This window comes from Geospiza fortis, unplaced genomic scaffold, assembly GCF_000277835.1.
Source record: "Geospiza fortis unplaced genomic scaffold, GeoFor_1.0 scaffold41, whole genome shotgun sequence".
Classification (NCBI taxonomy): domain Eukaryota; kingdom Metazoa; phylum Chordata; class Aves; order Passeriformes; family Thraupidae; genus Geospiza; species Geospiza fortis.
In genome coordinates, this window is record NW_005054299.1 from 10,093,550 (window position 1) to 10,105,673 (window position 12,124).

Consider the following 12,124-nt stretch of genomic DNA (forward strand, 5'->3'; position numbering starts at 1 on the left):
ATATGCCTCCCTTCCTTCTTTAAAACTGTTCTCTGCAGAACCAAGTATCATCCAGGCTATTGTGGAACATAACTTACTCTTCTCAATTTCTTCACATCAGTTCTGGCTGTGGTGAGAGGGAAGGCAAACCTGGCTCTGGAACCCCTTGCCAGCCTGGTTGCCCTGAAATGCCAATCACAGTAATGATGATATTGAACAGTATCAGGTTTCATGATTTCACCCAACAGAGTTTTCAATGCCAAGTAATTTTTGTCACTATGAAACCAGAAAGGTTTGAGTTAGATTGGTGATATTGCATAATTGGGTTTTCAAAAGAACAAGAACAGAGAAATGAGAACAGTGGGGAAATCAGGCTTCTTGCTTTTGCAAATTGTAACCGCAGAAAATGCCAGAAGTTGTATTTCTTATCAAGAATAAAAGAGTTAATCTTTAATAGCCTGTCCCACAGACAGAATATATTTTACAAGTTTCATTAGGAAACTAAAACTGTAAGTTTTGGTGATTTATAGCAGTAACCTATAGGAATGTCTTTAATAACAAGTTTACAGTCGAGTGCACTGATTTTGCCACTTTTCTCAGGGTTTTTTTTAATGTCTGTATGTTTAAAGGTAGACATACGAGGTAGACATAAACCCAGCTATTGTAGAGAAAATAATCTGTAGAAAAGCAGATTCCCAAATTCTAGCTCCAATATTGGTCTGCTGCCCAAATGTCAGTGAGGAGTATTTGTTTTATTCATTTCAAAGCACAAAGAGATACAGAAATACGGGGAAAAGGTGAGGAAATTCTCTGGAAGCTTGTGCCTCATTGCTGGTACCTGTGATTTTGTTACTGAAATCATTAAGCAGGCAGTGTGTTGCTTGGAAAGATCTATTTTACAGGGAATCTGTCTTTCTGTCAGAAGCAGTACCTTGGTGGTCACCTACTGCTGAAGACCGTGAGTGAGGTGTGGGAGCCCTGTTTTCTGCACTCCTGCCCCACGGGTTAAGGACAAGAGAAGGGTAGCAGAGAGCAATACTGTTGAGCAGAACAGCAGTTCTGGCTTGTAAGTTCATCTAACTGAAATTCAGGAGAGGAGATACAGCTTGGGTAGTCATCGAAACGATTACACAAACTGAGTTGGAAAAAGAATGCAGGGAGCTGGCAAGGGGACAAAGCTGGGGAGAGCTCAGACAAAAAACCTCCTGAAGTTTGGTGGTTTTTCTTCCCTTCCAGGATGTGTAGTTCAGAGGTAGGCAGAAGCAGTGGCCAGCCAACAAAAGCTAGATGCTGTGGTTTTGAAAGAGGCACTCGAGCATATGGAGCTTTCGTGCAAAAAAAAAGAATGTTTTTTGATCAATTCCAGGCAAGATGGCAGTTGTGTCATTCCGAGTGCTTCTCATCAGATTAGATGGGATCACTAATAGTCCTTTGTCATTTTCAGGTTGAGAGAAAAAACCCACATGTGGCTAGTAAAATTGTCCAGTACAGATATTCCCTTTTTCTTACTTAACTGTTAGATTATGGGGTCCTGAAGCCATATCAGCCTCATATGTGACACTGGGTGGCACAGTCAGTGACAATTTGGACAGTTGCCTCCTGGTTGGGGAGGGAAACCCACTGCCAGAATTTCCAGTGAACTATCAAAATACTGTGGTGTATTTTGGGCAGAGCTTTGGCTGTAGTTTCATTTCATCATTAAATGATATTTGTGAATTAAACAGAGGCATGAGCTTTGTTGGGACGAAAGCACAATTTGGCACAAGTGTGACATGAATAATGAAAGGAGTGAAGTACTGCTCAAGGAAATGAGATAAGTGAAGCTTTTGATTAGAGTAGGAGAGTAGCTGCATGTTGTCAAGGCTTGATAAACCAGTTTGAGAAGTACAAATCAACCTTCTGAAGAGCTGCTATATTTAGCACCCGGTTTCAACCATGACTCTTGATTCTGTGCAAGTTCAAATTTTGGGAAAGGCGGATACAGTTCCTGTAGCATGTGCAACTGAAAGTCCATCTTCTGTCTATTAGTGGTGATGTCTGCGTGCTTCCCTGTTGTTGACCCCTTGTGGTTTATAACTTCACAAGAGTGCCACTGGAGAGTTTTGTGTTCAGATGAAATGTAATGAGAATTTTCCAGTACTGCATTTTGTATATCATACATTTTTTATATGCACTGCAGAGAGGGGAAAAAACGTGTGGAGGGTTTCTTCTGCTGTTTCTGAGTTTCTATGTGAGGTATGAATTTCCAGATCAAATGAAAAGAGGTCACAGATCAAAGCTCAAGTGTAGAACCAGGGAAGAAACAGATAATGAAGGCAAAAGATAGTGAATTCAATCTTAAACAGAAAATTTACACAGAAGTGTATCCCAAATTGAAAAATTCTATGACAAAATATCTAATCCCTGGTAGTGTAGGAATCAGAGTAGTGGTGAATTGTTTGGTAGACAGGAATCTCACAGGTTCAGGAACATGGATCCCTTGTTTTCAGAGTGGCATATGGAGTTCCTGGTTCCATGCTCTTACTCCATTGCGTAGGAAAGAAATGAATTTGTCACTTCTCTTAAATGCTATCTGGAGTTGAAAGCAGTTAATATGAGCATCATCACACTGCATTGTTTCAATGATTCAGAAAACAGAGTGCTCCCTGTGGGTGAACACTTTGTTGGCTTTCTGGGGTTAGACTAACAGTCTACAACACAGAATAACTTTGTTCCCCAGTGCTGAGCAGCATACTGGAATATTGTTATCCAGGAGAATGTAGCTCTCCTGTGATCTTTCCCAGACTTCAGTGTGCACTAAGAGAAAGCCATCACCTCACAGACACCTTGCAGTATTTTTCTCATAAACAGTGAGATGGGTGCTCCTCTGTTCTGATCCTGATTGAGAGTCCAGCGGAGCTGTGGAGGTCCACTTAATTACATTGCATATCTCAGTTTTAGGGTTCCCAAGCTGTGCCTCACTTCCAAAGGATGGGTAGCTCATGTGATTCCTGTTAGCCCATGAAATATCTGGAGCTTTGGATTCAGCCCACAGATGTCTCAAAGTGGGTGTTCTTAACATCCTTGATCTTAAGTTGGGTTAATTTCCCATCATGTGAAATGAGAGCACTATTACCTGCCTTCAAAGTTGATGCTGTATATGGGCTTTGAAATGTAAAGCAGACACTTTCATCTGTGCTTTTTAGATGACATACAAATTAAAAATTGCAGAGTTGTGAACACTGTATGTTTTATTTCCAACATTCACCACAAACCAAACATTTCAGGGGAATTCATGCATCTGTAATGCTTGTCACTGATCTTTTTAGAAACAGTGCATAACTTAATGTAGTAGGATGTTTCAGAAAGGAAAGAAATTGCTTGCAGGAGGCCTTGTATTGAGATTAATCTCTCAGGAATGCAGGGGGTTAACGGTCAGGCTGATTAATCACTGTTAATGACCCATCAGGAAATCTGTCAGGAAGTGGGTAAAAATTCCTGATGGCTGATGTGAAGCATTGTGTGGTATGCTTTGGTTTTGATGTTTCCCAACTGATAGTCTACACTGGGTGTGGTTTTGTTACCTTTTAAGTTCTCAGGACATGTGAAAGACCAGATGATATGATGGCCTGTTCACCTTGAGTAAGTGAGCAAGAAACTTTCCCCGTTCAAGGCTGTGCAAGTACCTCACAACATAAAAGCAAGAAAATCAGGGATTGCTCCTTCCCACAGCTTCCCACAACAGAGTCTGGTAAAGATGCAGAAAGGAAGCGTGATCATTCCCTATTCCTCCAGCCCCAGCCCACAGGGTATGGGGTGAAGAGTGGAACAGGCAGCTTTCCCTGTGTGAACAAGGAGCCAGAGTACTAAGGCTTGGATACACAACTGAGTTAATGAATTGCCTGGTGTTGACTGAGGGTGAGGTTTCACAGTTGGCTCAAGCTGATCCAAGATCATGCTGAAAGGAGTGTTTCTAACCTCTTTTCTCGTTTGCTATGGACTAGCTATCATGTGGTAATACAGCAACTTGCTGATCTGGGTGGAAACTATTGTTTCTTGCTCAGTGTTGGCCGGCCCAGTCGTCAGAAGGATCACAGAACTGATCTGCCTCACTGCTTGGCCACACAAGTGCTAAATCTGATGTAGGGGAGGGCGTGGGAACATGAGACAAGGATAAAAACATGAGTGGGGACTGAGCCTTTCAGCAGTAGCATAACCATGGATTGGCTTAAGCCTATTATGAAACTACAGTCTGAATCACTGGAATTAAGAGTGCACTGTCAACCTACAGGGAATGCAAATTAAAATGTGTTAGCTTACACCTCCTGCCGTTGTTAAACACTGGCTGAGCTCAGCCATTCTGCACATGGCTGGGAGGAAGGAGCTGCGGTGGGGCAGCATCTTAGCAGTTCCCCATGACTTTGCCTGGAGTGTGCAAACCACATCAGACAGCACTGGGGGGTTTTGTGGGGAAGGAAGAGGGGAAGAAGAAAGGAAGAGACAAGCACCACTACCATGATTCTCTCTATATATTTCCCTTTGGCTTAGGGTAACATCTACTCTTTCTTTGTGACAAGACTGCAGAAACACTCAGTTACTAGAGATTAAGTAATAGAGTTGGAGATCCAGACCCTAAAGCTCTGGGGCACAGTGTGCTTTTCCTAGTTCTTCTCCTTTATTTTCAACCCAAGTAGCTTTGCAGTGCTATCTAGTCAGTACCAAAAGCCTAACTTAGACCTAGCCAGGCAAGCCCTGCTATTTGATCCAAGTTCATTTGGTTCTTATTGCTAAATTTGGTAGTTCCCAGTTAAGGACTTCCTCCCCCTTTGTTCTGGCTCAAAATTCCTTGCAAAAATACAGGAATAAGTGTAATTTTGTAATTTTCCAATATTTCATGATTTAGGGGTTTGTGACAATAGGTCTCCTCCTTTAAGTGAAGCTGTGCAGAGGCACACCAGTATCTGCAGGGTGCTCTACAAAGACAGCAATGGTTCCACACAGGATTAGCAACCCCAGACACTGTGGGAGTAATCATTCTTGTTAGGCCTTGATTTTAGGAAGCAGTTTGAAGATAGTCAAATCAGTTTAATTTCAGGACAGTTTCAAGATAGTGGAGTTAGTTTAAAATAAAGATTATCTTGATTTAAACTGCCAAAATATCTTTCTAGTGAAACATGAGGAAATATGTGGGGAGGAAAACATGAACCTCATAGAAAATAATTTTTAAAAGTATTCCCCAGGCAAATAAATGCAGAAGTAAAAACAAACAAACAAACAAACAAACAAGCCAGGAACATTTCCAGAAATAAATCATTCTCCATCACATAGAGGATAAACATGAGTTCTTTCAGGAAGAAGGAAATCATAAAAATCCAAAAGCTGCATAACTGATCCAGCCACTGTGAGTGGGGTTTTCATGGCAAGGTTTTGGTAGTGGGGACTACAAAAATGGCTTCTCTGGAAAGCTGCTGGAAACTTCCCCCATGTCTGACACAGCCAATGCTCCAAGAGGGACCCAGCACTGGCCCAGGCTGAGCCCTTCAGTGAAGGTGGTAGTGCCTCTGGGATAATGTAGTTTTACCCCTTTAGAGGGGGTAAAAATAGTGCTGTGCAACAACAGCTGGAGACAGGAGAGGAGATGTGACAGAAGCAATGGTGCAGACACCAGGGTCAGTGCAAGAAGGAGGGGCAGGAGGTGCTCCAGGCTCTGGAGCTGAGATTCCCCTGCAGCCCATGGAGTTCCCTGGGGATGCAGAGATCCACCTGCAGCCTGTGGAGGAGCCTGAGAGGAGAGCAGGCGGATGCCTGAGAGGAGGCTGTGACCCCATGGGAGGCCTGTGCTGGAGCAGGGTCCTGGCAGGACCTGTGGAGAGAGGAGGCCGTGCTATAACAGATTTGCTGACAGGACCTGTGAGCCCATGAGGGACCCACACTGCAGCAGCCTGTTCCCAAAGGACTGAGCCATGTGGAAGGGACCCACTCTGGAGCAGTTTGTGTAGCCTGTGGGAAGGATTCATATTCCATGGAGAATCCCATGGAGGACTGTCTCCTATGGCAGGGACCCCATGCAGGAGCAGGAGAAGAGTGTGAGGAATCTTCCCCCTGAGGAGGAAGGAGCAGCAGAGAAAACGTGGTGAACTGGCCACAATCCCCATCCTCTCTCACCCTGTGCTGCTGTGTGAGGCAGAGGTAGAGAAAATGGAAGTGAAATTAAACTTGGGAAGAATAGAGGAGGGGGGAAGGTGTCTTAAGATTTGCTTGTATTTCTCATTATTCTACTCTGCTCTGACTGGTAATAAGGTAATTTCCCTAAGTCAGGTCTCTTTTGCCTGTGATGGTGATTGCTGCCTGCCCTTGTTCCAATCCACAAGCCTTTTGTTCTATTTTCTGTCCATTGTTCAACTGAACAGGGGAGTGGCAGAGTAGCTTTGGTGGGCACCTGATATCCATCCAGGGTCACCCACCACACACTGTCATCAAAGAATATTTTATTCCCTGAGCATTTCAGCTGAAATTATCCCTTAGATGAGACATAAACCCAAATGGCACAAGACTGTCTGGATATATCCAAAGGCTGTAAATGTTTCTCCAGTTCCACTAGTAACCTTTCACCAAAGCACAGCCCAGGGATTCTTGTAGGGAGACATAGGCTTTTCCCACTTGTGAGCAATGGATAATGGATAGTGAATGCCTTTGCTGACAGCTATTTTTTTGTTACACAGGGCTAATTTGCAGTTTGGGTACAGAGTAGGCAGAGGTACAGCAGGGAATGTTGAGCAGATGTGACAGAGCGATAACATCCTCAGCATAATCCAGCATCACACAGTTGTGGAGCGCTATAAATACAACAGGAATTCTCCAAGGCCCAGTTCCTTCGACAGAGTTGGGCATCTCTGCATTGCCATGGATGTGGGCTGCACTAAATCAGCATAATCCTCAGGCTTCGTTATTTGTGCACTTCTGTGAATGCTCCTTGGAGGCTGTAAGCATCATTGTGAGCAATGTTACTGGTTCTACATCATGAGGCACTTTTTGACAGCTTTTGGATTGATGTTTTGATTTATTCACTACGTGAAGAATTCATCATTACAGGAAAAACATTTCTCTTGTACTGCTGTACAACATCCTTTTCAGACATCTCTTTGGGCCTTGGTAACATGGTCTTAAAATGTATTTAATGGAATAAATCTATGTTAATAGCCAGACTGCACAAGGACTGTAACTTCTTAAAAATTACCTCAGAAAAGTTTTCTTCACTAACAACGGTTCACTAACAATGTCAGGTTTCAGGAGCCAGAGCCCTCTCATGTTCTTCCATAGCTGCTGTTGCTCTTGCCCAGGAGGACAGGCTGGGAGGGCAAAGGCTGAGCAAAAGATTTCCCTGGAACAAGGCAGTGCGACTGTGGCCTCTCTGTGAACTGCAGCTTTTGGCCTCTTGGCCTCCAAATTTTTTTGGTGAGCAAGTCATCTTATTGTATAAGTGAAATGCATCCTAATAGTCTGTGCAAGATGGATTAGAAAAGGCTTTACATGCTGGAAAGGCTGTTGAACAATATAGTTTCCACTTACAAAGCAGTTTCCTTAAAAAGCTTCTCGGGGCAGCATCGTATAAAAATAGTTATACTAAAGTTGTGAACCAGCTTCTGACAAATCAGGACTAACAAAAGCTAAGGTATAAATAGAAGTGTTTTCATGGGTTTTCTCTTCTCTAGAGGCACACAATCTCAATCAGTGCTGGATTGTAAGAAACAAAAATGCCCTTTTCCAGACACACAGGAAAACAAGGACCTTACAGACTAGTGGCACAGAATATAAATAGGTTTTCAAAACTGCTTCAAACCCATAAAAATTAGTCAAAACCATGACATTTGTATTTAAGAATGAGCCACAGCATATCAGACAATTTTAAAATCCAATTCTTTATTTTATTTCAAACAAACTAGCATCTCCTGCTTTAAAGAAAGGTTAAATACATTATACTTTCATAATTATGGAATGAATTGTCTCCAGGCACTCAAGGATATGATGATTATCTCAAAGTCTGCAGTGTATTAGAATTCCCGGAAGACAAATGCTGAAGAATGTAAAATATTACATACTCTGTATTTATATTTTGTCAGTGGGCACTCTCAATGCACCTTACTGGTCATTTTCAAATTAATTTTTTTGGGGGAAGTAGGTTAGAATTATTTTTCTTAGAGCAGGTTTTGAAACAGCTAAATATAAGTCTACTATTTATTATTCCAGTGTTTGTGTAATCTTGATTTTACTCTGAGCCTGTTCCTTCTAGTGCTCTGTGCAAACCATTTGAGAATCTACCAAACCCAATGTAGTTTAATCCACAATACCAAAGAAGGAAGGTCTGTTTCTGTAAGCCAAAAATAGTTCTTACTGCAGTTAACCTTGCTGGTGAACCAGTTGTGCTGTTGCTCTTTTAGTCATGTTTGACCAGTCACATCTGCACAGTCCAGAAGCAAGGCTGAGCAGGGGATCTACATAATCAGTGTGATGCATGACGCTGTTGTCAGTGCAGCAGCTCCTCTGCTGAAAACACCCCCCTCACAAAACATTCACTTACCAACCACTGCATTTATGATACCCTTTGGGTCTGTGATAGCTGGGCTTTGCAGATACTGACTGCTTCAGTCTATGCATGGGAAGTGAGGATTTCACAAAAAGTTTACTGGCATCAAATCCTTCTGTATATTCTCCCATCACCTGGTAATCTTTTCTCTTGCAAAAAAAAAAATGCTAGGGGGGCTTTTTTCTGTTCTGGATGGGAGTCTGTTCTTCTCTCCTTTTTCTGCTTTCAGAGCCATTTATCATTGTTCAACTAGACTAAAAGGGAGATCCCCAGCCATCTTACAACCTCAGAGCATCACCCATGAGCAGAGAGCCACAGTAACATTGCAGGGAGAACTTACACTCCATCTCACTGGCACACAGACTAAGACCTGGGTGACATGTGGTTAGTGTGTTTTTGTTCCTGCAGCCAATAGTGCAGCAATTATTAAAAAAAAAAAAAAAAACAAAACCAAAACGACACTATTCTGCTCCATGCTGCTGCCAGGTAACAGTTTATGCCGTTTGACACCAGATATTCTGACTATTACTCATTAAAATATTTGGCTACTTCCATTTCCCAATGATCACTGTAAAAAAATGTTCTTCCTGCTAGAGCTACAGCAGTACAGATCTGCATGCTGAAATCCTACTCCTGTCTGTAACAACAGCACCAAAATAGCTTTAATAATTAATCATGCAGTGATTAGATTACAAACTCTGAGGTGGGATGGAGATTTTTGTATTATGCATCAGACAAAAGACACTGGCAATGCTTAACTAGCAGTCACCTGCTCCTGCTCCACCTGCCATTGTGGGAACACTCCGGAAACCAGAAGGGAGACAAAGGCCCAACAGAAATTGATAAAAACCTTCTCCTGCCCCTGGTATGTTCAGGAATACAGAACTGTTGAAACAGGTGCTGCTACAGCTGCATGCAGGGGTACAGCTTTGCTTATTAACCTGTCATTTGCCAGGCTATGCTCTCCATTGTATCCTGACAGAAGACAGCATTCAAACTCCAGGCCAAGCAGGAATTAAGCAGGGAGTTTTCTGTCTGGAAACACCAATGCAAACAGCCACTGTGGCAGGGTTGGGCAAGGAGAGGCCAGGCCTGGGGTAGGGCCCCTGTCCTGTGCTCATCTCCTGTTAGGGTCCCTTGCAGTGCCCACGCTGCTCTGCCCTGTCAGCTGCTTGCAACATTAGAAACAAATTTCTGTGGAAGTGGCATTGTTTTGCTGGAATGATTTTCTATGCAGCTGATTTCAAGGCAAGTAAGAGTATAAGACTGAGAAACACTAGTATCCAAAATTGGAACATTACTTCCTAGTCTTAACTTCCATTAGAAATTTTGCTGAGCTGTTTTGACAGTTTTTCCAGGCCCTTTGCGCTTGTCACATGACTCTTGAGGCTCATTTATTACAACTCCAGAGGCAAAATCCCTCATCCATATGCTGGATCTGGAATGAAATAAGATAATACTAGTGTGTCTAGTTTATTGCCTTCACTGGTATGAAAGTATGATTTAAAGAAAGGGACCTAAGGACCAGTTTTATGGTACCAACAAGAACTGGTATCAGTCTGGCCTTAGAATCAAGACAGTTTTAGGGGAGGAGAGAGAAAGAACACTGTGGACTGAACTGAGCAAACCAAGTTAAACATGACCATCAATCAAGTTAAATTTTGCCAGTTGTGGGGGGGACACTTGGTAGCACTGAAGAGCTAAACAACAGTTATTGTTAGGAAGTGCTTGGGAGGCAAACAGCTGTCACTGCCTGCTGACCAGAGCACAGCCAGCAGTATCTGGGCAAAAGGGTCAGGGCAAGCTGGGGTGTGGCTGGTGCCCATGTGGGACAGATGTACTCCATGCCTCCCCAGGACTCCCACGGGGCACGCAGGCCATGGCTTGGGAATGATGGGTAGCTCAAGAGGGCCATGGCTCCCAGAGCTCCCAGTGAATGTCACTGTCCTCATCCTCCATGGTCAAACTCAGCACAGGTGGCAAAGCTTGCCCCAGGAATAAAAGTGATTTTTGTGATAGATACAATGCTAGTTTTTAATGACAGTGGGATCTTTTTAATAAACAACAGCTAAGTTCTGTAAGTGTCAAAACATATCCCTCTGCAACTAGGAATTTACACAAACCACATGGCTTATTTTTTCCTCCCCCTTTTCACTGCCCCTTTTACCACTGACCTTTATGAAAAACAGAAGTTAAATAAGAGAAAAATAGCTTTAATGAAACATCAAGGTTGAGAAATCAAAATCAGACACTCCAGCAACAGGAAGTTTCAAAAGCAGTGTTCATAACAACATCTTGCTGAACTGTGGCACACTTGCTTTGCTTTTTCTTTAAGTTTTAAGCCATATTATAGTGTGCACCTTGACTCAGCAGCTGGGCACAAGGATAGTATTGTGGCATTAGTTTAACTTTGCAAAATTTCCTAGGCATAGAAAAGTGTATTGAACTCAACCCCTGAACAATTTCCTGACCCCTGCAATCAGTGCTACAGCTTGTGTCTTTCCGGTAAAGGCATCTGAATTGTTTCCCTGTGCAAATACACCTCAGCTTGTTTGTTGTTTTATTCTAGGGCGCTGGAGACAGTTTTGTGGGAGCACTGGCCTTCTACCTGGCCTACTATCCCAAGTTATCCATGGAGGAAATGATCAGGAAGTCTAACTGCGTCGCATCAGTGAGCGTCCAGGCACCGGGGACACAATCTTCATATCCTTACAGGAAGGACTTGCCTCAGGACCTTTTCTAATTGATTGTCTAGCTCACTGTACTGATTTTATCTCATACCAGACAGCATTATTCTCCTGACTGCACTGGGGTTCTCCTCTGCTGACTGGAAAGGCCAGCAGAGTCTCTTTGCTTCTGATTTCAGGAATTCTGTGTGTTCCTGATGTACAGCAGTAGATGGGGTGTGGGTGGTGGGTCTCTCAAACACAGCACAGCAGGTCTCTCTGGCCCCACACAGCCCTGTGCCTTACTGAACTACATGAAGTTTACAGCAAACACCTGCAGGGTTTTGGGCTCCTGACAGTATTTGCACTTGATTCTATGAGAAGTGCCTATGTGAAATGGCAGCACATGAAGCAGAGCATTAGCTTTGAGACTGCAACTTCAGTGCTCAAACTCCAGGGCCAGTGTTTGGCTCACAACAAAGCCCTGTACATGGAGCCTAGGTGTGCCTGTGCCCACGTGCCTCAGGTGTGGCACTGCACTCTGTGCTCCCCCACACTCAGCAAGGTCCCTCCAACTGCAAACAGGACACCACTGCTGCTGAGGTAGACTGAAAAATGTCTCTAGCCACATTGCTCTGAGCACAGGCAAGCTAATCAAGGAAAAAGGGCTTACAAAAACATCACGGAACTACCTTGTCTGTTTTCTTAATGTTTGATGAAAACCCAAGAATGAAAAATCTGTCCTACTAACCTGGCTGAAAATAATACAGGCCTTTAACCATGTTAATAGCTTATCCAAGAACTCATCTAGGTTCCCATTCCTTCTTTCCTCAGAAGGAGCTGGTGCAACATTACCCCTCCAAGTAATGACACCAGCCCCGTGGTCACTACTGTCGCATCTGTGGCTGGTAGGTTT

At 43.3% G+C, this 12,124-nt stretch overlaps 1 protein-coding gene across 1 annotated transcript in view; it reads left to right on the forward strand.

The window, feature by feature from the left end:
* Positions 1-12,123, forward strand: part of RBKS (ribokinase) — a 54,365-nt gene extending 42,242 nt beyond the window's left edge. Inside the window, exon 8 of the mRNA XM_014308040.1 lies at positions 11,112-12,123. Coding sequence (XP_014163515.1) covers positions 11,112-11,285 — 174 coding nt within the window. The 3' untranslated portion in view covers positions 11,286-12,123. The remainder of the gene's footprint in view (positions 1-11,111) is intronic.
* Position 12,124: the final 1 nt, after the last annotated feature.